The sequence below is a fragment of the Thunnus albacares genome, chromosome 16, assembly GCF_914725855.1.
Source record: "Thunnus albacares chromosome 16, fThuAlb1.1, whole genome shotgun sequence".
In the NCBI taxonomy this organism is placed as follows: Eukaryota; Metazoa; Chordata; class Actinopteri; order Scombriformes; family Scombridae; genus Thunnus; species Thunnus albacares.
Window position 1 is genome coordinate 11,238,775 of NC_058121.1, and position 27,944 is coordinate 11,266,718.

A 27,944-nucleotide genomic window follows, 5' to 3' on the forward strand; every position below is an offset into this window, starting at 1 on the left:
GCCACACACATTTGCCATAACAATTACAACCTACTGATGAAATGATCCATGATAACAGGCAATTTTCTTCTATTGTGGACCAAGGGTGCCACCTGGTGGATCGCCAGGAAACCAGCGACTGAGGACCACCCATGAAATTAAGTGCCAAGCCTGCTATTTGCAATAAAATGGCATTCCTTTGATCCTTGAAAGAACCTTAAGAGATGTAGGCATGTCATGAACCGTGGAAAATAAGGGAAGTCACATGTTTGTCCTGGAGCAAGAAAGAAGTTTGACCATATATGTTGTAGCTTTACAGACCTACAGGCTGCATGTTATAACAGAGAAATATCTGACATTGTTCAAAGTGCTGAAACATGTACTATGAAGAAACCATTTATATTTCACTACTCAAATTTTTTGTTTTTACAGTGGGATTACAGATCATTCTTCAAATTCCAAGGTGTATCATAAGGTGGTGTGAAAGTTTATAGATGTATGTTGAACCTGACGGCGTCATCTGTGCTACAAATGTAGGGTCAATTTCTTGTGGCACCAGGGAAACTATGACTTGTGTATCAGATGCATCAAGGAAACAGTTGAGTTATTAGGACAAAGGGTAGTAGGACATCTTACAGCAAAGATCATTTTAATGGTCCCAAATATTCTGAACAACTAAGTGTACACTCATGTAAAAGGAAAAAAATGAGAAGATATGACAAAATTCATCACATCTAGAATTCCACTCAATCTTTAATCAAGACGGGATTACAAATTCTCCAAAAAATCTGCAGTTTCAAAGGGCAAAAAGGGTAAAACTAGCTCACCTACTGAGGTCTTTAAAAACCTGTTCAAGTGTGACTGAAAACGTCCTGAACATTTAAAGGCAGGTCTTTTTTGTTGTCATTTACAAAAAACAGGAGAAAGATTGAGAGACAAATAGAGAACAAAATGAAAAATAATGAAGAAACTGCTGGCTTTTTTTCTCTTCAGAGAAATAATGTCCGCTGAGGAACGACGACACTGATGACATCATCAAAAGACAACAAAGACAGCTCTTTGCCACATGCTGCCTCCCGTCTGGTCCTATATACTAAATTAAAAAAAGGGGACAAAAAGCAACAGACAAAGAGGGAGAAAGAGCAGAGGAAAAAAAAAAAAAAAAGAAGTAGAAAGGAACAGGGAGGAAGTGGATTCTGAGGAGGGGATGGGGGTGCGAGTGGTGGTTCTGGGTCTGAATTGGCCGGCCCATTTGGGTCGCTGTGATGTCCTTCCCTGAGTGGGGGGGCGGGGGGGCAGTGGGTTATGGTCCAAGCTCGCAAGCTCTCTGGGATTTCAGTCTGTGTGTACATGTGTTTTTTTTGTATGTGGTCATTTCCTCCAGTTGCTGAATTAAACTCCAACCTGTCTCATACTGTCTGAGTCCGCTGAAGATCTTTTGAGTGCGATCTTTTCTCCCCCGACTTTCGTCTGTTCACTTTTCAGACGGTTTTCCACTCCCAGTCTCCTGATTGGCACTTGTATGAATTGGGCTAGTCTGAGGAGGCTTCGAAACCATTCACAGTCCGCTCCTCTTTTGACCACCTGCTGACAGCGAGGGGTGGCTTTCATTCATTCAATTTGTTTACAAGTTTGATCATTCCTGTGTGAAGTCTATGCGCTGAAACTGTCTGAGCGGAGCACAAACTGAGACAGTGAAGCTTCTTTAGGAGCTCAGTTTGGACTTTTTCGAAGGTGGCAGAGGGTCCTCTTTACTCTCCCCATCGTCCTCCTCTTCTTCCTCCTCATCGTCATCGTCAGGATAGTCCACCAATCCCACTAACCCTCCCTGAACAGGACAAGAAACATAAATCACATACTGTATCTAGTCATGATCTTGATCAATATTACACTACTACAAGTCAGTGGGCAGAGTTTGTAGTAGATTGGCAACAATAATTTAGCAGCCCTGTTATGTTTTAGATGTTAGCTTACTTCAGTGTCTCTTCACAACTCTTAACACTCTTGTCCATTACAGAAATGTACTAACTCTGGGAAGATGTTCAACGTCAAAAACACTCTGTTAGTGCTAAAACTACTGTTCCAAATTGTGTCCTACTGTGTGTGGATCTCTTGTGTGTCCATTTATGCAGGGTTTAAAAATTGCACTTATTTTAAAAATGATTTGACCTGTAAATCCTGTTTTATTGTTTATGTGCCATTCCTACTGTCTCTCCCTCTATTTTCCCGCTGTTTAAATAAAACAGACAAGTATAAAATCTGTGCAGGCCAATGACACATTGCTGGTGGTGATCATTCTCTCGAACACAAAACAAGGATTGTAGGAGATGTGTGAAAATAAACAGCCTAAGTGTGAAGATTTTGTAGTCAAAGCTCAATTTTCACCAAATTCTTACTTCCTTTTAATTAACTAGTGTTCCAGACAGAACAGACATTGTGAAAAATCATTTTTGTCTTCACAGAAAACAAATTAAGTTTGAGAATATTTCAGCATAAGAATTTATAGTGAAACACTGAAGAGCAATAAAAAACAAAACCTCAGGTGAATTTTGTGTGTTATTTGATGTGGAATTTAGAGACTTCCCAGATCAATTTCCAGTGTATATAGTGTCAATAATCAACATGTAGTCAGTTACCCTCGTGGTTACAGCTGTGGTGGAGGGTGAGCTCCGTGCCCCTGAGCCCGGAGACCCTGGTGATCCCGGAGAACCTGGGTTCAATGAGGCAGATGAAGGAGGGCTCGACAGGCTGGTTTTGGTCGAGCCAGAGAAGGAAAGTTTGAAGCTAGGGTTCTGTCTGCCTGACAAGCTCGACTTCCCCAGTACTTCCTTGTCCTCTGGGTCTTTCACTGGAGATGGAGAGGTGGACAAGAAATGGTCATTTTCCCCATTCAAGTTCTTGGAAATACAAATTTACCTCTTCAGGGGTGAACAAAATATTATCCTATAACCAAGACATATTTCTCTTTTATTGTTTGAATGTCATTTAAACCAAAATGTTATTGTATTTTTAAAAAAAAATGCCTATCTTTACTCACAACCACATTTAACAGATATAATCTGAATGAAAAAACGTTTCGGGAGTTTTGTGAGTGATTCAGAGTCTGTTTAGGTAGAGCCCAGCCATGATGTATCAAGCCAGAATCTGGACCATGCCCATACATACAGGTAATTTATCATGAAACAGCACCAGAACAACAGCAGAAAGTAGCTGACGACAGGATCAAGCCTTCACAGTGAGGCATTGTAGAGGCATGTCTTTGTGGTAACAAATCAGGCATTTTGCCAGTGGAATATGCCAAATTTGATTATTTTTACTATCAGCTATAGGCTTTGGCTTATTCACATCCTCTTTAGTTTGTTGCTTTCTTCTATGAAATACAATGCAGGCAAACAACAGCATAGTTAATTATAGAACAAAACTGTCCTGTAATAACTGACTACAGCATGTGATTCTGTCCAACCTCAATTTCACCCCAAAATACCTACTCAGAGTAGGAAAAAAAAAACATGCTTACATTTCTTTCTCTCCATGAACTTGCTTATAGGTTCCATGAGGTCTTCCTCACTCTTCATCTTGTCAGAGGGAGGAACCACTGCTTCACCATCCTCAAGGTCATCCTCATCTGTGTTGAACCACATCTCCTCTTCATCCTCCAGCGTCCGTGCGTCACGACGGAAGCGGTGGTTCCTCAAGATGGAGCGCATGCTGGACAAGATAATGCAAAACTTAGTTGTCAAAGAAACAATACATATACTGTCCATACTCTAACCTAAGAAGGTGATTTTTAGCCAGCATACCCCTTAAAGAGTATTTTGAACTTCCTAATGTGAGTGACAAATACTAGCTCATATCATGTTCTTTGTCCAAAACCACTTTGTACCCGTTTCTGAAAATAACTTTGTAAAACACATTGAACAGAAACAAATCTCACAGGAATGAAGTAATAATTACAAAAGGGAAAACTGGCAGTGTTGGCCTGTGTGCTGAGTTTAAGTTGCGCCACAATACTAACAGTCTTAAGTGACTCAGAGTTTCACTTTCTGATTAGATTGTGTTTACTTCTTTCACAGTCATAGATGAGTAAGAGGTAGATTGCACAATCTAAGCCATTACATGTCACAGCACTCAAGTGTTTGGCTGAGAAACCTGTGGAATAACTAGGGACGCCCCCCGAAACCCGGTTCTGAATTGCAACCGGTTCCAAACGGCCGGGCTCAGCAGAGCAGGGAAGCTGTGGTGGAGACAGTGAACCAGGTGAAGTGAAGATAACGTTAGACTTGTGTTAAGGACAACTACGCTCATTACTGTAACTGCAATAAAACCTTTGCGGGTAAAAAGACAAAAAGAGTAATTTATCAAAACATCAACAAGCATGAACATGTGGAAAAGTGATGTTTTCATCTGCTTTGCCCACAGTCTCCCATCCACCGCTGGCATGTTTTACACAACCGCAGTGTGCTTGTTAGGCTAACATCAAATTGTTATAAAACAAGCTAAAACGAAAGCTGTCTGTTTGCAGCCTAACTGTTTAGCTTAGTTTGTAACATATATTTAAATGTGGAAAATTCTTGTAAACTCAGCTACCGGCTGAGACAGCAGCCCCCTCTCCAAACCAGCCCCTCCTCTCTATCAGCAGTACCTGAAGGCAGGTCTTCTTTCTGAACTCCACTCAGTATTTGTCAGAAGTCTGGGATATTAGTTATTTTATTGACATTTTAGATTTTTTTCCAGTGAGATATTACTAAGTAAACATTACTGTTGCTACATTTAGTTATGTTTAAAATATTAATCAATTCTAATCCAGTTCTGAATTTATTGTTCAAATTTAAAAAAATTTTAAAAAAGCAATTCTTTAGTTCTGAAAAACAATCGATGAGAGTATCGATAAAGAATTGGAACGATAAGGAGTAGAGTATCAATAAAAAAGTAGTAAGAGTAGTAGTATCAATAAAATCCTAACGATAATCATCCCCAGGAATAACATTTGATTGTATACAGGCACTGTGACAGAATACACTCACATCCTAAAAAACACATAACTCACAAGTAATATATTAGTCATTTTTACAACTTAATAATGCATGTTATCTAATGGGGAAGTCACTTTGACCTTTTCTTTTTTTGATTTATTGTGGGACATAGACACACATGAAGAATGTCCTCACTCCATTAAATCATTCCTGACTGTAACAGTTGTGGTGCTGCAGCTTCGTTTTTCTCACCTATCCAGTTTGGGGTTGTCTTGCCTCTCTCGTTGCTGTTCATACCGCAGCTTTAGGCCTTTGAATGTTTGGACATAGTCCACGTCCTCCAGAGCTTTCCAGTAGTTCTCTACTATATGAGCTGTGAGAGATTTCACATCCTCCTGGGAGCAATGGGAGGAGAGAGAGAGGAAGGTAGAGAGCCAGTAAAAGGGGAAAAATAAAGGGGAAAAGTATGGAAAGTGAAGAAAATGGGAAGTTGAGACAGAGGAAGAGCATAAGAGGAAGGGGAAAGAAGTATGGAGGAAATGAGCAAGAGACAGAAATAGAGAGGGGAGATCACACCAAACAAGTTAATATGAATCAATAAAATGTTTTACAGCCAACAAATTCTCACTTTTGGGAACATGGTTAGACTACCTACATATATCGGTTACTCAGAAAATGCATAAAAATCTACCCATGTCAATACACATTTGTCACAGTGTAAACTTAATAACATATACTATAAAATGTACTTTTGAGGCATATCACAATGACTGGTTAGCATGAGACAAGCAAAAAATATTCTGCCACTGTATCAATGTGTCAATTTTGAGGATACAAGCTACAGAGAAAAATAAACAAGGAGTGAAGCAGAATAACAGAATTGGGGTCCTCCAACTTCCTCAATTAAGCCAAGTATGAGGAAAGAGGAGGCAGGAGCCTGACGATAATATTGAAAAAAAAACAAAAAAAACTCCCATTCTAAATCAAGAAGCGTTTTACATGTGAAGCATTTTCTTTCAATGTTGCTCAGTTTTGTCATGTATTAAACTGCAGAAATGGGCAGGAAAAGTGAAACAACAGTTCCACGTGGCAAATGTAAATGTTCGGTTCTTGGCACAACAGATCAAAAGTGACATAAAACACAAAAGTTGAGGGAAAAAGGAATGCAGAGTCAGGCGATACTCACCACACGGACATACTCAAACATCTCAATGATAGCAGAGTTCATGAGATTATAGCGTGAGCCATTGTTGAGGAAGGCCTTGATGACAGGCTCGAAGAGAAAGTTTCTCATTATGTAGCGATTGTAGAATTCATCCTTCAGACCAATGATCCTCCGCATGAAGCGCAGGGCACCTGGGCACACAGAGAGAAAGGAACGATGATCGATTTCTATTGGAAATGTGCTTAATGTTGCAAGATGTTGTCTAAGTTGACAGGCACCTAGAAGAAGAGATTTCGTTGTGATTATATGTAACTCACATAGTGCCAGGAAGGCATGCTGAGAGGCAGTGAGCACCAGTACCCTCCTGAGAATGTCCTTGTTGATGATGTAGTTTTTTATGTGATAGGTGTGGTGCTCAACACAGAATGTCAGCAGTTCCAAAATCAAGGCCAGCAACTGGGATGTTTGAAAATCATCTAAGAGAAGAGGGAAGATAGAAAGCCACATAAAATGATTGTTCATAAAATTATATTTAACAAAAAAACAAGACAATTGTCATCAAACATCTCACAGATATTCAATACCTTTGCTAGGTTTTTCCTCTGTGGTGTTGGCCAGTAGTGGAGCTGAGAGGACATGCATACAGTGCTTGTAGAAGAAGCTCAGGAACTCTGTCTTTTCTGTTTTCTGGAGAGAGTACACAAAAAGAACAATTTTATCTATATCATGATACTGATATGTATAGATATGAATGCTTTCACAGTTCCATCACTCAACATCAAGAGTTACGGTGCAAAGATCTGGTTTTTCCTGTTACACTGGTATCATTATTGCCACCAACTTTCTCAATTAATGCAGGGTAACTTGATTAGCAAGAAAATCCAGGTATCCAGGGTGGATATTTTTTTCTGATATGACTCTGTCTGTATATATACAACCAATATCCACATTTAGATCACATTTTTCTCTCTTGAATGTACAGAAACTAATGTGGCACCACCTCCCTTTTCTTCTTGTAATGACTGTCCTTACAGTGCTGCTGAGTTTTTTGCTACAAAATAGTGAAGTCACTTTACACACTTTCCTTTAACACTCTTACATCTTTAGTAATGACATTGAAGGTGTTTTTGCTTGATCTCATTTGACTAAAAAAATGATACAATGTTCAAAAGTGCTTATGGAAAAATTTAATCCCAATATGAATTGCACTGCTCAGGCTTAAGGTTTGTTCATACTTCAATACGGGCACAGAAAGCATGTACATGCTTCTATACATGTGCACTAGAAAAGAAGATGGCGACCTCTGGCCAGCAGGAAAAACAGCTTCTTTTTGGGTGAATAACAATTATAAGAACAAAGATGGGGAATACAGCACAATGCAAAGGATGAGAAGCACTGCGTATTTGTAGAGCATTTGTAGTGTGTACGGTTGCTGCAGTCGCAAAGTTTGGGGTGCATGGACCTTCATGGAAATGGGTAGATTACAAATTTTATGATCATACAGATGCAGCAAGCATGAACAGGGTCACGTCATTCTGAGATTGAACCCATGTCTTAGGAGTAATGTACAAACTCACATTTGCAGTAGCCAGCATGTTCTCTGGGTCCACCAGAGTCCGTAGCAGGCCCATCAGCTGCACCGCGCCACCTAGCTCTGGGTCAGTGTCACAGATCATGTGTTCTATGATCAGGTTGATCAGGAGGATGTCCTGGAGGGCCAACAAATAATCATCAGTAACAAGACATTTGTTCATATCCACCTATGTCGTGCGATGAATTGCATGCTCTCATATTCCAAAATCAAAATACTGGCGGCAGGGAAATGATGCTAAATTCTGAATATGATTTGAATTTTGTAGAGAGCTTGAACAGCAGATCTATACAAAATACCTGACACACTGTCTGGCTAAATTTGTCCACATACTTACATCATCATTTTGCTGAGATTCCTGCATGACGAACTCTCGTACCATGGAGGGGTTGTACTCCACCAGATAAGAGAAGATATCAGTGGCTGCCCCACGCACCTGAACATCATCCATCCCCTGTTTCATAAACATACATCATATTTGTCAGTGGATTAAAACAAATTTCAATGGTCAATCCATCACTAAAACGTACTGTGGGGTACAAAAAAAACCTGCAAACTCAGATTGTGGTTAGATGCAGGGAAATGTGCTATTTCCTTTGGTCTAAGAACAAAGTGTATTTGGCTGTCTAATCTGTCCTCTTGTATCAGAACCATTCTACTTGTTTGTTCTCCTGCAGTCATTGGTGTGGTAGTGAAAGCAAAGTAACTGTTTCCACCAACAAGAAAAACTGGCACAGAGGATGTCAAAACAAAAATAGTTGATTTGAATGTGACATAAAAGGAAGCTGTATTTTAATGCAGTGGCAAATTTCTGAGAACAGATGTATATTATGGCAGTTGTTGTACCCTCTAAGTTTTTTGATGTTTTAATATGTTGTAGGGTTTTTTTTGGTTCCAAATGCAGTTCTTAGTCAAAAAAGCAAATCAAGTCAGCCCTCTTGGTGTTCAAAATATGTCACAATTTATCTGTCCACACTTGAATGGGAATTCTATTGCCTTTCTATGCAGTAAAATAAATTAAACAAATTATTTTTGGAAACGAGAAAAAGCAGTTGTATGCCTCCGCCAACCAGTCAAATTGCAGTTTACATCCATGTCTGTCCAGACTCATAATATTTTCTGAATTCAGTGTCCTTGACCTTTGATCACCAAATTCTAACCAGTTTATCCTTGAGTCCAAGTGGACGTTTGCGCCAGATGTAATGAAATTCCCTCCAGGCGTTACTGAGAATTGCATTCACGAGAGAATGGAACAGTGGTCACAGTGACCTTCACCTCTGACCACCAAAATCTAATCAGTTCATTCTTGAGTCCAAGGAATTAAACTGATCAACCAGGTCATTTACATCATGAAACTTAGCTAAGCTGCTACACTGAGCAGAGAAGACAAGAGGAAAAATTATTAGATCTCTCATTAAGGATGCAAAAGTTTAAAGTAAGGTTAAAATCTTGCATTTATATGGGCTAAATTAACAGGCATGGTGAGACTCATAGGTTGAGGAGCAGCTGTGATTGGCTGGAGATAACAGAACTGACCTTTCTGGTTAAACATTAAGTTAGAATTAACAGAGGGTCTCATACTTGTGAGTACCAGTATGGTGAAAGCTGGGGTTTGAAAGGGGTGGGACAGGAGATATTATATATATGTATGGAGGAGGGTGTGAGTAACTATTGTGCCCTATCCTCCATACTGGTCAGGGGACCTGCAAACTGTAAGTGATGTCTGTGATTAACGATATGATTCAACGATATTCAAGATTATCACACCTGGTAGACAGTAGGTAGTTCCATTTGGGACTTCAACAAATCGATTTATGGTATCAACAACCAGAAAGACCTCAGGCTCTCAATCTATACAGCCACCACACACACACAAACACACACAACACCATACGTGTTGCTGACCACTGATACGTCCACATCAGGTACAGGTTTCATGTGATGAAAAGCGGAGTCAACAGCAAAAACATGGATCGTGGATTGTGCATCATGAGCAGACTGTTTGGTGGCAGGGGCTTACTCTCTGGAAATATACGCAAGTGGGTCAGAAAGCGTTTCTTGAGCCGTGGCAGAACTCCAAGTTCATGTGCAGGCCATCACATGGTGGGGGCCACATTGCTAGCTAGCATTAACTCGGCTAGCGGTGCAAAAGAGCTCGGGGGTAAAGAGAGAGAGCATCCTCATCTGCAAGCATTGAAGAATGAATTTTAAATGTATTTGAAGATGTTTTCTCAACTAAAATGTGTTGTACATGTAACATAACTCCTTTAGGGAATAGCTCAGTGCAGTCGACAGAAAGCATGTGTGTGATGGTGAGGCTGCAGCGACACCAGTCTGCGGCACACACAGACACAGGGACAAGCCAGAGGACGACTGCCGTTTTGACCCAAAACCAGAGCAACCCGCCTGCCATCCGGAGAGAGACACACCGAGAGCAGGCTGAGCAGGCAGAGAGCGGGAGGGTTTCTGCTGAAAACAAGCACAGTGACCCAGGGAGACATGAGAGCAGTTGCTCACTAACAGCTACGTATGTTAACAGCAGAGAGCAGGAGGGAGGACAGATATCCTACTCCGCTACTCTGTGCTCCGACTCTGCTGCTGCTACGGACGGACATGGAACTTCCAGTTTATAATTGTAGCACCCGTCCTATTATTGATAACAAGCTTAAAAATTAACTAAAAAGTGGTTTTATTCCTATATAAAAAAGCAAAATGCTGGTATGGTGGTAAAGTAATGTCATTGGTGCCCGAACACTGTGTATCACCGGTAGCCCACCCCCCCAAAAGCCGACCAAAGTGTCTGATAAGACTAAAGAGAATTCAGCTGAAATACCACCAAAAACAACACATGGTCCTTTCTAAATTTTCTTCCTCATACCAAATTGTACCATGACAACTTGCATCAGCCATCCTGATGATTGTTTTTGTTGTGTTTTCTCAACTGTGTGTGCTCAATATGGAAGCCTCAAGGGTAATACTGACCACTCACAACCAATGTGTTTTTTTTATTGTGGTCTGAGTTCATTTGACTTGGAACAAAGAACAAAATGCTGTGATCCACATGAGAAGTTGAAATGGAGCATGTATGGAAATACCCTTAGTCTAGTGACAAAAATGTTTACATGCCATTCTTTGAAACAATAGGAATTGGGAAAAAGGATTTTGCTTCCTCAATGAAGACTTTTTGTACTGTGTATAGTCCCTGACGACCAGATAGCATTTCATGTAATAAATCAGAGCTGAAATGCTTAGTTGATTAATCAATTAGGTGTTTTTGTTTCATAATTTGTTTTTTTCTGTTTTATAACACAATAAACATGAGGTCACATGTTTTGCAATTGCATTTGCTATAGTTTCAGCTGTCAGACTCTTTATTAGTCAGGTATGAATCCCATTTAGTCCAATACTCGTCTCCTTTTTCTTTCTGCAATCTTAAACTGAATGTCATATGTTCCATACTGTATATGCTGTTTACAGTATCTATCCATTGGTTCAGGGTGGGAAAAGCCAGGGCCTTATAATTGCCTTCTTGCTTGCTTCCATGATAATTTTTAGTAAATATTTATCTCTGATATCCAGTCATTAGACATTTTCTTAGTAGAAAGAGAGACAGGTGAACTCAATATCAAATCCTAGTTCCCCCAGCAGAAGTCTCTCCAACTTTGTGTGTTTGTAATAGTCATGTGGGTGTGGATTATGAGAGTCCATTCCATTGGAGAGATTTCAATGTCCAGTACTCTTTCCCACTTTTGCTTCAATAATATACTTGTCTGTATACTGTTCCCCAATAATCCACCCAGTGGGTTCCAAATGTATGCTTTAATAAATAGCTGTGTAACATCAGAGGGTTCTTCCTTGCTCGGTCCCATCACCTCTTTTACATAATAGTGTCACATTTGCAAGTATCTGTAAAAATCTTATCTCTCTAGACCATATTTTTCGGACATAGACCAGAGGTCTACTAATTCCCCATCCTTCACTGAAGAAGAATACGATGTGAAACCATGCCTTATCCATTATCTATATCTTAAATCTTGGGATGCTGGCTGGGGTTTGGGTCATATGCTGGCCAGTAGTAAGTAATTTTATGTCTTTCTGGATCTGAAACTTATTCAAGAAGTCTAGCCATATGCCTAAAGAAAAACAAACCCACTGATTCTGGATATCAAGTGAGTTTTTGATCATACATGGGCAGCCCGACAAAGATTGTATAGGTATACCTGATATTGATAATTCAATGTTTTTCCAATTGGCCTCATATTCAGGCTTACACCAAAGAATCAATGGTCTTAATTGTGCTGCTACATAATAATCCCTCAGGCATGGAAGGGCCACCCCCCCCCCCATATGGGATGGCACGTATTTGTGTTTACGTGCCATCCCATATAGATTAATCGATTAGTTGACATTTGTCATTTAGTTGTCATTTTTTGAGCAAAATTGCTGGTTTCAGCTTAACAGTTGTGGGGATTTCCTGCTTTTCTTAATTTTATTTGATAATAAACTGATTATCTTTGCGTGTTGGACGAAACAGAAACTAAGGTTTTTAGAACCTGCGATGCACTTTTTTTTTTAAAAACTAATTTGACATTTTATAGTCAAACAATTAATTGAGCAAAAACAAAATCAGCAGATAAATCAATAATGAAAATAATCATTTGTTGCAGCCCTTGAACAGATGCACAATTGTAACAACAGACAGGTGTTCATTATCAGCCAGTATCATCTAAGATACGGGTTAGACTCCAATATGGTCTTCAATTATGTTATTTGACCAAAAATTGTCTAATTTCTGTTTTGTCTTTTTTGTCTTCTTGGATATATGTCACTTAATTCTACTTTTAAATTATCAACAGACACAAAGCCACATTCCATTATCACAATGCAAAAAAATCAGAGCCAACAAGAGTTCCATTAAAGTTAAATTTGTGTAAGTTGCTGCACTCACCAGTATGACCTCTAGTGCAGGTAGAATGCCCATGTTTGACAGTGTCTTGAAGAAGGCGTCTCTGTTTTGAGGTTGTAACGTTTGTGAGAATGCGCAGAATTCCTTTAGGAAGTTCACCTACAAGAAAAAAACCAACATGGCTAGGTGAAACAAGGAACAAGGAGAAAAATTAAGAGCAAAATTTTTTCAAATAACTATCTCTGATGAAGGTCTGGCATACCAGTTCGTGTCTTTTGTCATCATCTGTAGCCTCATCTGTTAGCTGTGCAAAAAGGTCTGTCAGGAACTTCTCATCGTCCTGACATCAAAAGGGAAGGGGAGATGAGAGGGGTGAGCATCATGTAGACAATCAGTAGATCAGGATATGAAAAATCACCCTTGACCCTCACGCTTATCTAGGGTCAACTGTGTACTGCATCAAATCTTTTCTAACAAAGTCGTCGACTGAGTCAGATCATTTGTGTCAGATACAAATAACCAGAAAGACAAAAACCATCCACAGAGTTTACCAATGACTGATTTAGAGGCTCAGTTATTGTTTAATATATTGTGACATTATACACACCTCCTTCAATTCCATTCTTAACCAGAAATTTAAAAAAACATTCATGTTGTTCACTGTTATTATGTACACAGAATGTTTTACACTGGCAACCCAGTTTCATCCAATGATACCTGAGCTCCAACATATCACCGGCTAACACTTGGTTTGCAAATTTTTGGATCTTGGCTTCACAAGACTGCCTGATGCGAAGTGAAGAAGAAATAGTTCATATCAGTAGTGTTTCACTTCAGAACTTCACATAGCACAGTATACCAGAGTCAACAGCAGGCCAGTTTTAGTTTTCCTCTAGCGCAGCATAACTGATTTACACAACACTTCTCCATCTCTATGGAGACAGCCATACATAAACACTGCTGAGTTGACACAGTACAAAAACACAAAGGTCACATGACCATAAAACCTAGCAGACAAACTCAGACTGGGTAAAGCACAATGGGACAAAAATAAAACCTATGTACAATCTAATTTCCAGTCCTCACTGCATAAACACTATCATAAAAACCGTGTACATTTTGATGTCATAACAGTTTTGTCTATTTATAAAGTTTGTTTCTATAAATCTAACAAATATTTCTATCCTCTGTTTTGTTTCTGATTTTTTAAAAACAGTAACAGCAAATAACTTTCAGAGGCAAACCTCATAATACATGTCTGCCGATCTCACCTGAAGCATGCCCACAATCTCCACCTTGTTGAAGAAGATGAAGGAGTGCAGGGTGGACAGCATGTTTTCCTCAAAAACAGAGGGCGTGGGCAGCACCATGTCCTGAATGTACTGCACCCGATACGTTTGGTGTATTTTCTGACGCAGTTCAGGATCAGAGATGGGGATCACCTCCTTAAACCGGGCTGTCTTTGTGAGAAACTCCCGGTGCCGCCGTGGCTGCGGGAGTGCTGGGTCAAACTCCAGACAACCAATGACGTCCATGATACACTCATCAGAGAACATCACCTCAAAGAGTGCAGTACGATTGAGCAGGAAGATGCCTTTAATGATTTCGTACAGGTGGTGCAGTCCCTCTCTGTTCTCCAAATCCTCACACACACGGAACAGCTCCAGGAGCTTGCGAATGTAACCCTCGTTCTCCACAGCCAGTGCCAGTTTCTCGCGCCGCAGTGGCGATGGAAGTGAGGAAGCCACCAGCTCAGCCAAGTCCTCCAAGCGGTTTAGTTCACATGGTGGTAACTCCAGACCTGGCGACGACATGTCATCAAAGCGCTCCTCCTCAGACTCGTCCACCACATCCTGGGTTATGTCCACCGATGGGTCCTTTCCCTGCACCTTAACATTGAGATACAAGTGTTATTGACGTACGATGCGGCTAGTCAGAAATTATTACCAGAAACACCCAAATGCACTTGACAGCGAAGGCATCCACAGATGGAGCAGACAAACACACACCCACACAAAGAGAAGTGCAGTTACCTGGCATATTTTCTCCCAGATTTCATCACAGCCGGCCTTCTCCTGGAAGCTGAGTGCCAGATCATAATTTTCAGCCTCTGACCATACTATCAACGTATCCTTTTCAAAAGAGAAAAAAAAAGAAAATTTACAATCATTACACAGTGGAAAGAAATCCCTATTCTACATGTGCACACTACAGTACAGCCTACTAGGTACATACTGACCTGTTGTTTCTGGTAGGCTGTGTTTTGGTTAATTTTGGACTCCAGCAGTAGGGAACCTGTCCAGTGATAAACACAGGTAATATGAAAGTTGGGTATCTGCATTCACAATGACCCAAAATCAAATTGCAGGGAAGCAAGATACTAATTGAGAGTAGTTAATGATAGAGTGGTGCATCTCATAATACTCTAGAGCCATATTTATTGTATAATAAACTCTTAATTCCTTTGTAATGATTTTTCATAAGGTGGGTGGGTTAGGTTATTCAAATAAATCTGTGTTGAAGGTATTGTTGACGTGTAGTATTCATTTAGCAAACATAATGGTCACTAGTAAAATGCAAGTGGTCTCTAAATTCGCAGATTAAATAAACTTACCATCACTCTCTGCTCGCACCAGTAGAGACGTGCCTTTCAATCGCTCGACATAACCGGAGGAGACATGCCCGGTCCCACGGTCATCCCACTGTCTGTCCTCATTGAGGGTATAGACTTTGACTCGTCGACGAGTGTCCGTCATCCTGGCAGGTGGTTGTACCCGGTTTCCCCACTCCCGGACCTACTTGGCTTTTAAACGGTGTCTACTTCACCAGGCAACGCCACAACTTCTATTCACTTTTTTTGCACCTGTTCACTACTACAATGCGGTAATGGGCTTGTGTCAGGGGTCAACCAGGCGAACAGTCCTTTAAAGCAGCTTTAAATTGGTTAACACCTGGTCGATTAACCTGCCCGACTCCGCAGTTACAACTACGATATCAAGAATATTTTTGACGAGCTGCCTCAAAACTTATCTCGCCACGGCAATGGGCAACGCGCCACATACAAGCAGCTTAGAGACCATTGTAGCAAGCTAACCACAGTCAAATTTACAGTGCGGAGGATATTGACGTTAGCTAAGTTACCGTGTTAGGCGACAAAACAAGGACTGACAGACATGACAAAGTCCTCGCGTATAGCTAAGAGGGGTGTATTCAGAATAAGCCCCGCTGTTACGATCACTGGTTCCCAAGACACTCTGCCTGCTTATTAGTACAGTGTGTACGCTTGCGGCCAACGTTAGCTAATAGCAAACCTTAACGACTTGACAAGCAAGCTAGTACGCTAACTGCCTACGCTCCATATATTTAAGGTTAAACAACCATTTGAAGCAGAATGACCAGAGCGGTGCACCGATAACATTATTTCACACTTGCGGACCGCAAACGCCGTATTTACCCCGGACCAATGTTTCCAAATGTGTCTCAATAATACGCCAGCTAGCTAGCGTTAGCTGCTATTTCTTCCCCAAGTGTTCCGCCATGTTCTGGCTCGGGGCCGCGGAGAGACAACTCTCTCCTTACTGGTATTCATGCATCCCAAAAATTATGCAAACCGACAAACTGTACTCGTATAATTACTTAAAGTTTACGCTTTACATTATAATGCTATTTGCCATTCATTCCCGACGTCTTGTTCAGATAATTGCTAACTGCCCCCCCCGTGAGTATTCAGCCATCTTGGGCCCCTTCAGAGTCAGTACGGGGTTTCCGCACAGCAACAACAGGGCAGCCCGCCACATTTAAAGAGACAGTACATAACGGCCGATAACTTGTTTTTTTTTTATTGTGATCAACAGAAATGGTTCGTCGAGCAACATCCAGCAAAAATTACATCCGCTACAACCACCAACTTCATTCTGCTCGATATAGTTTACATAACTTACCACCTGGCGACTCAGCAACTTATTCAGTTCAATGGATCATCCGGCAATATTTACACATATCTGGGCCCACATACAGATTGATTTTAAAATGTATTCCGAAGCGTTTCAATGGTTGTATATTCAAGAGTGGAAACCAGTCAGAAAACAATAGTTTATTACGTTTGAATCAAAAGTAAACAGCAATATATTGTTGAAATCAGATGCTATGCAAAAACAGGTTTACAAAAACAGCATTTCACATAATGACGGTTGGGTATAGAAACTATAGAAACCATAATAACAACAACAGATGAAATATGAAACATAAGTCTATAAGGATCAGAGGTTCAGTTTGCAGACATTCATGTCATTTAAAGCTCCAGTGTGTAAGATTTAGTGGCATCTAGCCATGAGGTTGCAGATTGCAATCAAAGTAATACCCCTCCCTTCCAAGCGTGTAGGGGAACCTAAGGTGACTAAAAAACTCACGAAAAACCAAAGGCTCTCTCTAGAGCCAGTGTTTGGTTTGTCCATTCTGAGCTACTGTATAAACATGGCTGTGCAACATGGCAGCCCTTCATATCTCTATGTAGATATGAAGGGCTCATTCTAAGGTAACAAAAACACAACAATTCTTATTTTCATGGAATTATACACTAATTAAAACATACTTATGAATATTATATTCCATTTCTGCCAAGTCCGTACCGCTAGATGCCACTAAATTCTACACCCTGGACCTTTAAAATTGAAGTACCTGCATTCAAAATCTGCAACATGTTCAAATCCAACTGTCCAGAAAAGATATATATAAAAAATGTCACACAACTTTTAGAGAAAAATCAATGCACACTACTAAAAATTTGAACAAAAAATCAAAACAAAAAAACGTTTTTAACTAGCCCATGGAACATTTCTCCCACTAGGGATCCCTCTTCGTTAATAAGTTAGTCCTCGCAGCCATTAGCCCCACTCGCATTATAGTGTAACAAAATTACAAATGTGTGTGCTGCCAAGGGCGATTCCACTTCTATATAAACCCCAAATTTCCGTCCCCTTCCCTTCCCAATGTACAGTATAATATGAAAACCCTCCCCTCATCTAACTGAAAATGTTGTCCTTACACACAGATCTATAAGACGCTGTTGAAATGTAGTGCAGCGCTAACTCCTTCCAGATGTGTGTAGCAGGACAACTGGTTACTCTTGCCTTTACTTTGCTGCCTGCTGAGCCTGACGCCGCAGCAGGACATATATCTTCTCCTTGATCCAGTCTTTGTTGTATGGCTGGTAAGTTTGGGTATCAGCCCTGTACCTGTGTAAAATGTAAATGATATATTTACCAGAAGTAATCAACACATACATTGCAAGGTTTGATTTCAGTCAAATTAACAGGGGTCTAAGAACCAAATCACACTTACACAAGACAGCTAAGATCTGCCAAGTCGTCGATAAAGTCAAACAACTGACTAATGTCGTAAGTGATAGAGGGACTGTTTGGATTCATCCTCTTCAGATGCTCTTCATACATTTTGCACACACCTGGAAGAAATGGGCAGGAGGCAGAGCCGTTTAGCAGAGTGCATTAAAAGAGCTAAAATTATACAGATAAGACTTTACAGACAATTCAGAGATTGTTACATCATTAACAACACTACAGACCACACTAAAAAGATAGTAAAACAGAAGAGATAAAGAAAATAATTAGGTTAAGACTCAAGTGATTAATATTGACAATCAAGCAAGTTATTTCAATGATAGGAGTGATAACTAAAATCACTCTATAGTTCATAAGGCTAAAATGCAGTTGATTTGAAATATCATACATTCAGCTCCACTTTACTGTGCATTATGTGAACAGTGTACTTACCATTCAATAACTATGAAATTACAAAATAAATAAATTTTTAAGGCATTCACACTCCCTCCCACATATCCTATAATATAAATAATATAATAAAAACATTTTTGGGGGGATATTGAGTTAGCTTATACTCCAATAATAACAAGCTTAAAGCTAAATTAAATTATTTCAGTGGCCTCATTGAGGAATATTGTCAAAAAGAAAGATGATATGTTCAATTAACAGAGTAATGGTTTTAGCCTACACTTATTACTCTACAGGTAAAGAAAAATAAGCACCGTGATTTATTAGTGTCAACTATTTTAAAACGACTCAAGACTCACCTTCCATGCATTCATTCACTGACTCATAGTCAGCATATGTGCGGCCCTCGGGTCTCTTAGTCGGCTGGACAAGCAAAATTGTGTGCGACTGTGAAAATGATTAATAATATTTAATACACACAACAATGCAAATAGTCTCTTCAACAGCAAGACACCCGAGTTGTGCAGTCGATGCGGAGATTTCGTGCCTTGATCTGATACAAAGCACTGTTTACCTTCTTCCCAGAGATTTTCAAACAGGATGTAACGTTGGTTATCAAGCAACACACCACCGACTCTGACGTTAATGTATTAGCTAGTCTTTTACTGAAAAAAAATCACATACCTCATACACATTTGGGCTTAACGGACAGAGATACGTTAGTTGGGTGTTAACGTAAACGCTACGTGTTTATGGCAAAAGAAGAAATGGGACAAAATGTTTGACAGAGTAACGTATAGTAAATGTTAGCCTCGTAGCTTGTTAGCTTAGCTATAATGTATTAACAGCAGCTAATATAACTGATACTGTCAGTTTTATACCTTTAAACGAAAAACGAAACAACGCTTACCATGTTTGTGTTGACTGCAGACCCTGTCTGTTTAATGGGAATGCCAAACTGTGATAAATCGTTGTTTATTGCTTTTGAATACCCCGTGCGATGCAGCTGTTTGAGCAAAGATATTCAGCGGAAATGAAGTAAATTTATTTCCGGTTGTAAAGTGGAGTGCCTTCAAAATAAGGTCTTACTTTCAAAATAAATGTCTACCCATAAAACAACAGGACCAATCTAGAAAAAGATCCCTCCAGACATGTTTTGACATGTGTATAAAACACTCTGCTTTGAATAATAATAACTCGTGTCTAATATGGTTTTTCCACAAAAAGTTCAATTATCTCATTAAAGTCCTTAAAATGGCATCTACTCCTTCTCCGTCATTAAAAAATAGAATCTATAAATATGCAAATATTGTTCATTTAACAAGTTTAACTGCTGGACACAAGACGTGTCCTACTTCACTGTAAGGTCCATTATCAGTGCTGGAGGCTTCAAGTTTCCACAACACACTTGTGTAAGTTAAATAAGAGGAAAAATATATTTTTGAGTGGAGGGAGACTTTAAAATAAACATTTTGTCAGTGGTGGGAAAATTATTCAGGTCTCTTTCCTAAGTAAAAGTAGCAATTCCATAAAGTACATTCCATACACAGTACATTCAAATCTCACTCAAAATAAGTATCAAAAGTAAAAGTGTTTATTATGCACTGATATGCCTCGTGTCAGTGTTATATCACAATATTTATTATTGGTTATTATTGCTGATGCATTCATGTGTAACTAAAATGTCTTTTAACCACGTTATATATTGTGATCTGAAAAGTAACCAGTAGCTGCAGCTGACAAATAAATGTCATAATATGTGTACAATATTTGTCTCTTTAATGGTGTAGAAGTATAAAATAGCAGAAAAATGGAATCCACAAGTACAGTACCATTACCTTAAAACTTCCCTAAGTACAGTAGTTGGGTAAATGTAGTTAGTTGCATCCCATCACTGTTTTTTTGTTTTGTAAAAACTGACCAATAGTTTCATAAATTTTCACAAATGAAAGTAAAGTAAACTTATTGAATCAAGAGCAGATGAAGACACAGATAAACCACACCAGTATTTTTCAAGGATACCAGTTAGCTGAAAATTTATTGATTGGGTTTATTATTTAACTTGGGTCACACTGAGATTATTTTATTTTAGACCTGTAAGCCATAAGCCAAAGTACACAAATGAATATACTGAGCATCAAACAAATGATCAGAGATCACAGAGACAATATAATCAAAACAAAGAGCTGGGATCATGTCAGTTATAATGTGAGGCTATCTAGATCATTTTTAATGTAAAGTCAGATGTTTAAATGAAATGTTGGATGTGGTTATACTATACATGTGTGTCTGCATATATGTATAGATAATACATGTCTACAAATATCATTTCAGTATGGTTATGCCCTTGCCCTCAGTACACCCCTGGGTGACCCTCTCCTTGGTGTCACTCTGCGAGGTGGAGGTGGAGGCTCCATGACCACACCCCCACACTCTCTCTGGCATGCCTCCAGAGAAACAAAGTTATTGGTATTGCCCTGGCAGCCACCAAACCAGAACTCGGTACATTTGCCAGTGCTTGAGTTATAGTAGAACCGAACCTTCCAGGTATCACAGGGGCCATCATCGCGCGGCAAGGAACACACACTACCAGTGGGTTGGATGGCCGGGGATGATTGGTGCTGCTGAGTGAGGAAAGACAGAGTGAGACGGTAAATTGGGTATATATAGCAGATAAAGTGGCATTTTAGAAGCTCAGTATAATTTTAAATCAGTTGAACTTAAAGGCTCACTCCAGTGATTGTTGGGAGTCTTGTAAATAATAATAATCAATAATAATCAACAATAATGATCAAAGTTTTTGCAGAAGAGGCTGACATATCCTGACTTTTAGTTGCTAGAATGGGTCAAACTCTGAAAACACTGGATCCTACGTTTCCCATAATGCAATTTATCAGAATCTTTTACCTTGATGACATCACAATGACTCCAGTTATTTCTCAGAGCCACTGAAGACTTTAAACCTCTTTTTTTACAGGCAGAATAGTACCTTTCATGAAAAGTTAATTAACTTTGACATGTAAAATCAGCGGGGTGCCCCTTAAATAAATCAGCATTACTAAACAACTTGAATGATTTTAATAAAAACAAGATCAGAAACGGATATGACTCCTACCACATTTGTCTGGTACTCAGGACATCCAGTCCTTCCAAACCCTTGAGCTGGAGTCACCCCATCCAAACAACAGCCATACCTAAGGAAGAGAAATATTTTGCATTGTAAAAAATACTTTATTGAGGCAATCATTCATTCAACAATGTCAGTTATGTCACGTATCAGGAACAAGTGTGGGATTGAGGAAGTAGTGCTACCTGGTGCGAACACAGTCGTCATGGGGACAGCCCTCATTTCTAGGCCCAGTGGCAGAGGTATGGCCATCAGGACAGCAGCCATAAAATGACTGCGCACAGTGAGGACCAATCACTGAGGGTTGGGGATCATAGACAATGTTTGTCTGTGGCCTGGAAGCTAAAGTAAGTAAACACAGATACAGTCAAAGAAACATACTGTATACACCATAGACTTGTGCAAAATATATGATTAGCCTTTTGGTTTATAGGGATATATTTGGTAATAAGTTTGGCTAGATAATATTTTAGAATCTAAATATGGGCTTCAGTAGCAAAAGAAACAGTTTGAACTTTGTGTTTGTGAATGAGGGACAAGTAAGCAGCAAGAGAGCAGCGTAATCACAGTCTAGACAGCAACAAATAAAACATGAGAGGAGGCATTCATTATAAAATAATCTGTCTGAGTGATAATAACTATGCTAAAATTACTGCCTGCACGTTCATGGCTCTTCGTATATAAGATAATTGCATGTTCAAGCATGCAGAGAAAGAGAATAACATTTTTTTAAAAAAACATCCTTGTGTTCTACATACCTGAGTGGGCTTCTTGAACATAGGGCACAAATCCTCTCATGGTGCTTTCATGTGACCTTGGGTCCTGCACGCTTGGGACCACTAGAGAGAGACAACATTGAGTAAATACAAAAGAAAGCACAAATGATCAAACTTCAAAGAGTGTGCTGGTTCAGATTTAGCTCACTTTGTGCTCCAGGGCAGGGCTGAGTGTTGCATGACTCCATAGCAGTGGGTCTGCCTGCTGTTCCACACCTGGCCTCTGGGTAGGGGTTGAGATCTGTATCATAACAGCTCACTCTCCTCTCCCTCACGCCACCACCACAGCTCCGGGTGCACTGCAGAGACAAGAGAGGAGTTGTCAGCAACTGATAAATACTGAGTATTAAAATAAGTAAAGAATGTAGAAATAATAAGAATAGAAATAAGTCGTCCTGTTATTCCATGTCTTTAATCCTTTCACTTACCAGTCCATAGTCAGTCACATGCCAGCTGATGTGTGTGTGACAGGCAGGTCTGCGGCAGGCTTGGACAGAGGCGGGTCTGGCCAAACCGCTGCAAGCACGGTCAGCCAGACGTTCACCTGCTGGCCCCACACAGGTCACCTCTCTCGTCTGTTGGCCTTCCCCACAAGTCACTGAACACTGCTCATTATATGCAACAAAAGTAAAACAAATCTTGTCAGTCCAACACCAAAAAAAAAACAAAACATTTTCAATGCCTATCTATATTAAAGACAAAACGCAAAAGTTAAGTCCTTTGCTGCAAGATACAAACCACACTGAAGCTGGAGACGCTGTACTCAGCAGTACATGGATGCATGTTGCAGGCCTGCTGGCTCTGTGGCCTTTGCAAGCGATGTGTGATGCAGTAAGTCTCTTCCACCACATGGGGGTTCACTGGGTCCTGAACCATACACTCCACGCTGCGATACTGCATGCCTCCGTTGCAGCTGGCAGAGCACTCGCTATAGACACCAACTTTATAGATGTATGTGAGTGTCTCCCTCGGGTGAGGAGCCACAACAACAGGAGCAGCAGAGTGAACAGAATTACTGTCATCATCCAAGCCCATAAAGTCTCCATGGACCAGTATCTGGAAGAGATCAAATATTATCAGTTTAAGAGGTGGTGAAAACAGGTTTTTGAGAGATTTCAGATCAACTACAGTCGAAGTGCCTTTGAGCAAGGAATTTTATGGCCAGCTGCTAAATGTGCAACTGTAAAAGAAGACATATTGTGAACTTGGATTAATCAAAAAAACATCCAATGACAGTCTACAGATATACAGAACAGAGCTCTAAAACTCAGGTGTCATTATATTGTTGATCACAGTTTTGCTCCCACCCTGCAGGCGCCATCCACACAGATATCAGTGCGGCCCACGTAGCATGGTGTCCCATCCACTACTGCAGGTCTCTGTCGGTAGAAGAAGTTCTCTCCTCTCGGCACACAGTTCAGCTCACATGGATTGGTTGCTACAGAAGAGATAAACCAATGGTCAAATGGTATCTGCACGTATTTTTTAGTATATGGTTTGTCCTGCTAAGAGCTAGGGTGTTCCAGGGTTTGCAAGGAAAATAGGACACATAGAAACATACAGCAACGTCATTCACTATTTGTGTAATGTGAATTTAACTGTTGTATAATTAACAATTTGGTTAGTCTTATACCTCCATAGTAAGGCACCCATGTGTAGGGTTTGCTCTGAAAGTTCGTTCTGTCAAACTGGGAGCACTGCTCCTCCCTGAAGTCCCTGGATCCAACTGGACATGCCTACATTTGCAGAAAATATCATGGTATTATTGCATATAAATATCCCATATACAATACTTCAGCTATGTTGGTTGAGATTGTGTGAGCATATATTTCTCTTTGTGTGTGTGTGTGTGTGTGTGTGTGTGTGTGTGTGTGTGTGTGTGTGTGTGTGTGTGTGATCATGCTTAAAAAAGACACAAATCAGTTTTAAATACAAAAGGGATAATTACATTTGTATTACAGGTTCGGAAGGACTTTGAGGATCCCACACAGTTATGTCCTCCATCTGTCCTGCAGGAGAAAGCACAGAGTCAAACCAAATATAAATCTCTCTCTTGTTGAAGCCATTTGTCTTTATTGACATTAAAAATGCAAATAATAATAGTTATAGATTCTATTATCCTAACCTCCTACATCTTACCTTGAAGTAATACATTTCCTGGTTCTCATTGCCACTCCTGTGCCACAGGTGCGACTGCAGGGCCCATAGGGTCCAAACTCTCCCCAGTAGTCATGGGTTGGACGTGTCAGCTGAAAAACAAATACAGTAAAACTCCTACTCACTCAACTGCTGGAACACATAGTACTCACACAAACCATATCATAATCTACCACGAACCACTAACACACACTAAGAGCACGCTAGGCGCACCAAAATAGAAGCTGGAACATTTAGCCACAAACCATCCCCTGTATATTGCATAACATATAATGTATAAACTTACTCTGTGACATAAAAACAGCATCATTGCTGGCACATGTGTATCTAGCCATTTTATGATGAGATTTTGGACACAGTGTACTAAGCATTCTCTCTGCAATACTTGCTACTGACATGTACTGAACGTGCAGTTATTTTGCTAGAAGTAACACTCACAGTGAATGCAGGTACAGCCAGCAGCTGTAGAAGACCCAGGACTTGCAGGATGTTCATGTTCACCAGGAGCCACTGCAATGCAGAACTACTGATGACGACTGTAATCAAATAACTCACCTTTTACTTCAAATAATCATTATTTCATATGAATGATGTCTGTGCAGTTAGTCAATTTATACTTGAATGTGTAGCAGTTGATAGCTCAATTCCCTAAATGGCTCAATGATTTCTTTAATAATCCTTCATCCATACATTAAATTAATGTATGGGTGAAAAATTTACCTCATGAAACTGGTTTCCACATACAGTAGCTTCTTATAAATATCATCAGATTCTATTGTGTCTTACCTTCAAGACTTGAATGCCCAATGGGGGAAATCCAACTTTTCAACCAGCAGCTCAGAGTGATGTGTACCTCAGGAGTGAGGGTAGGCACTGACGCCCAGCTTTCTATCTTCTCACCCTCTCTGCTCACTAACACCACAGCCCATGAGGTATCAAGTTTCAACCACACAGAGAATCACAGCCTTTTTTTATTCCCAAAATATGATGACTTTAGATATAAACTGTGGTTTCCCCTGTGGAAAAGGGGGTGTTTGTAGTCAAGGCCCCTAGGCTGTGATACTACTGATGGTAAAGTTTTTTCATTTATAACCTTGTGTTTCAGTTAAAGAAATTATAAAGATAAAATTATAAAGATAAAATTATAAAGATAAAAGTGCTTTTGTACAAAAATTGAATACAATCATTGATTGATCCACTGAACCAGAAGGAAGAAGGAGACAACATCTGAGCAAACAGAATTTAATGGTTAATGCTGGAATGGAAAGATTTAATGCAGGAATTTTGAATGTTAAAGCAATAATCATCATAAAGTCAATGAATAAGATATCCAGTAAAATTGAATCATGGGTGAAAGAGATGCTAAAGTTTCCTGTAGATTGATTTTTCTTCAGGTTACTGGCCACTGATTGTCCCTTTCTCACATCCCATAACCACTAAATACAGACCAATAAATCACAGCAGAAGCGCTAGTGGGAAGTACCTTGCTCTAAGGCTCTATTTAGGTTTATTTTAGTGAGAAACCACAGTGGAGCATTTCATGGATGGGAGGAGAATACGCACAATGTACCACTGGGAATAAGCAAAGAGCAACATTCCGGTGCCAGAAGATCAAGCTGGAGGAGCCATCCAGGCTAACAAGAGTAAGGTATACTTTAGTCGTAACTGTCAACACAGAATGATTTAGTGATGAAAAAATTCAGCATGATGTATGTATGTGTGTGTGTTAGTGGGTGGGCAGGATAAAGATTTGATGACAACAAAAGTGATACTAAATCATTCGTCGACCTGCAGCACAGGTTGAACCTCTGCATGGTCTCTCTTGTGTTGAATACAGCAGCCTGGTATGAAAGCACTGCAACAAAATGTACCTTTGTTAAAGGATATGTTTTTCAAGTCCATCTTAAAACAACAGTCAGGTACCCCCCAGGTAAATGAACATTGACACGATGTTTTCTTGCTGTGATCATTCCTCCTGTTCATACTGACCATTAGAAGATACCTTCATAATGCTCTTTCAATGTAAGTGATGCTGGACGAAATCCACAAGCCTCCTTCAGTAGAAAAATGCATTTAAAAGTTTATTTGAAGTTAATATGAAGGATCAGCTATCCAAGTCAATATCCTTCAAAGTTACTGTCTTTTTAGTGCCAAGTTTTTTCTTTTTGTTATCCTTCCACTGCAGCTGAACAGGAAAACATCGTGAAAGATATCCACTTTATCTGACTAACTCAGACTGCTGAAGCCTCATATTATCTTCAGATAAACTTTTACGTACATTTTTTCACAAAACGAAGACTGTGGATTTTGACTCCGGTCACTTACATTGTAAGCACATTTAGATTAGATCTTCTGATGGTCAGTATGAACAAGAGGAATGATTACAGCAAGCAAAACCTGTTTCAGTGTTCATATGGGCACCTGACTGTTGTTTTAAGACAGACTTGAAAAATTATGAACCCGTTCTTTTTTTATCAAAACTATGTTAAAGTTGTTGATTAAACTTTTTCGAGGCTAAATTGTGATTTAGTTGTATTACATTGTATCATATGTACTGCACTAAGTGTACTGATACAGACTCATGAATTTTCAAACTTCTCTTCAATGAATGTGGTTGACTAAAAAATGCAACTTGCACTATTAAAAGTCTATATAATGCTATTTAAGAACCTTATCAAAGTATTCTTTCAAAGCCAAAAAAGCCTCAGCATCCTGCCCCACTTCCAAACCCATCCCTTCTAAATTTAAACTCACACATTCAAACCCAAAACCACACCCCCCCCCCGCAGTCTTGTTTTTCTCCACAATGAGAAACAAAGTCTGTCACATTCTGTCCTTCAGAGCTGCCGGTTCAGTTTCTGTGCTTGCTTCTCTTTGGCTTCAAAGGCACTCTTGGTGCTAAACAGGTCGTCCACTGAATCCATGATCTCCTGCATCTCTCGGGACAGCTCCGAATAACTCTCCTTCAGCTCATCCTGTTGCTGCCTCAGGTCCACCGCCGCTCGTACCAGCTCAGTGGCTTGGTGGCTGCAGTGGCTCCGTAGCTGCTCCACGTCAGACAGCAGTACCTCCATGCTCTTCATTAGCTGCTCCAGACGTTCAGCAGTTACCTCAAATCCGGATGTATCCAGGCTCCCGCCCTGGGCCTCAGTCTCTGTGACCTTTGAGGCTCCTTCCATTTTCCTGTTGTGGCTGCTCTCAGGCACCTGATGCTCAAGTCAGACTTCAGTTGAATAGATATCTGGAAGAAAAGGGAGTCATTCAGTTGATAGCCGATGATTGTTAAAGGTCAGAGGTTAGGAAGAATTCAAATATTGAGAGAAAAGGCTGAGAAATGTCCAAGATGTAGAGCTGCTCCGACACCTTTTGTCTCTCTCAGCTGGTAAGGACTTTAAGCTCCTTGCAGGGGGTGAAAAATGCACTTCTGACTAATCTCCTCTGCTTGGGCACCTGCGTGTGCAGCGTGTGTGATTGCGTAGGTATATGTGTATGTGTGTACAGGTGCCCTTTCACTGACATGTGC

General features: G+C 40.0%; 3 protein-coding genes across 6 annotated transcripts; all 3 read right to left on the reverse strand.

The window, feature by feature from the left end:
• Positions 1 to 599: 599 nt before the first annotated feature.
• smek1 (SMEK homolog 1, suppressor of mek1 (Dictyostelium)) lies at positions 600 to 16,376 on the reverse strand. 2 transcript variants are annotated; one of them, XM_044376554.1, is made up of 15 exons: positions 15,229 to 16,376; positions 14,854 to 14,909; positions 14,648 to 14,746; positions 13,886 to 14,503; positions 12,877 to 12,954; positions 12,657 to 12,773; positions 8,046 to 8,162; positions 7,695 to 7,826; positions 6,702 to 6,804; positions 6,435 to 6,593; positions 6,139 to 6,308; positions 5,205 to 5,344; positions 3,497 to 3,687; positions 2,616 to 2,827; positions 600 to 1,807 (listed from the first exon to the last, which is right to left on the reverse strand). In XM_044376554.1, exons 1-15 carry the CDS (start codon positions 15,368 to 15,370, stop codon positions 1,685 to 1,687), a joined length of 2,457 nt encoding a protein of 818 aa, XP_044232489.1. In that variant the 5' UTR covers positions 15,371 to 16,376; the 3' UTR covers positions 600 to 1,684. The 2 variants fall into 2 exon arrangements, with proteins under 2 accessions (XP_044232489.1, XP_044232488.1); XM_044376553.1 differs by having other exon boundaries at positions 5,205 to 5,347.
• A 316-nt stretch (positions 16,377 to 16,692) lies between these two features.
• On the reverse strand, positions 16,693 to 19,412 carry erh (ERH mRNA splicing and mitosis factor). Its single transcript, XM_044376555.1, has 4 exons — positions 19,272 to 19,412; positions 18,721 to 18,808; positions 17,955 to 18,075; positions 16,693 to 17,848 (listed from the first exon to the last, which is right to left on the reverse strand). The coding sequence occupies exons 1-4, from the start codon at positions 19,272 to 19,274 to the stop codon at positions 17,746 to 17,748; spliced, it is 315 nt and encodes a 104-aa protein (XP_044232490.1). The 5' UTR covers positions 19,275 to 19,412; the 3' UTR covers positions 16,693 to 17,745.
• A 642-nt stretch (positions 19,413 to 20,054) lies between these two features.
• Positions 20,055 to 25,458, reverse strand: paplnb (papilin b, proteoglycan-like sulfated glycoprotein). 3 transcript variants are annotated; one of them, XM_044377411.1, is made up of 13 exons: positions 25,208 to 25,366; positions 24,860 to 24,957; positions 24,404 to 24,513; positions 24,213 to 24,273; positions 23,898 to 24,000; positions 23,572 to 23,702; positions 23,003 to 23,320; positions 22,693 to 22,869; positions 22,413 to 22,563; positions 22,247 to 22,327; positions 21,674 to 21,830; positions 21,477 to 21,555; positions 20,055 to 20,985 (listed from the first exon to the last, which is right to left on the reverse strand). In XM_044377411.1, the coding sequence occupies exons 2-13, from the start codon at positions 24,914 to 24,916 to the stop codon at positions 20,701 to 20,703; spliced, it is 1,710 nt and encodes a 569-aa protein (XP_044233346.1). In that variant the 5' UTR covers positions 24,917 to 24,957; positions 25,208 to 25,366; the 3' UTR covers positions 20,055 to 20,700. The 3 variants fall into 3 exon arrangements, with proteins under 3 accessions (XP_044233346.1, XP_044233345.1, XP_044233344.1); XM_044377410.1 differs by having other exon boundaries at positions 20,057 to 20,982; positions 24,860 to 24,931; positions 25,208 to 25,458; XM_044377409.1 differs by having other exon boundaries at positions 20,058 to 20,985; positions 24,860 to 24,931; positions 25,208 to 25,458.
• Positions 25,459 to 27,944: the final 2,486 nt, after the last annotated feature.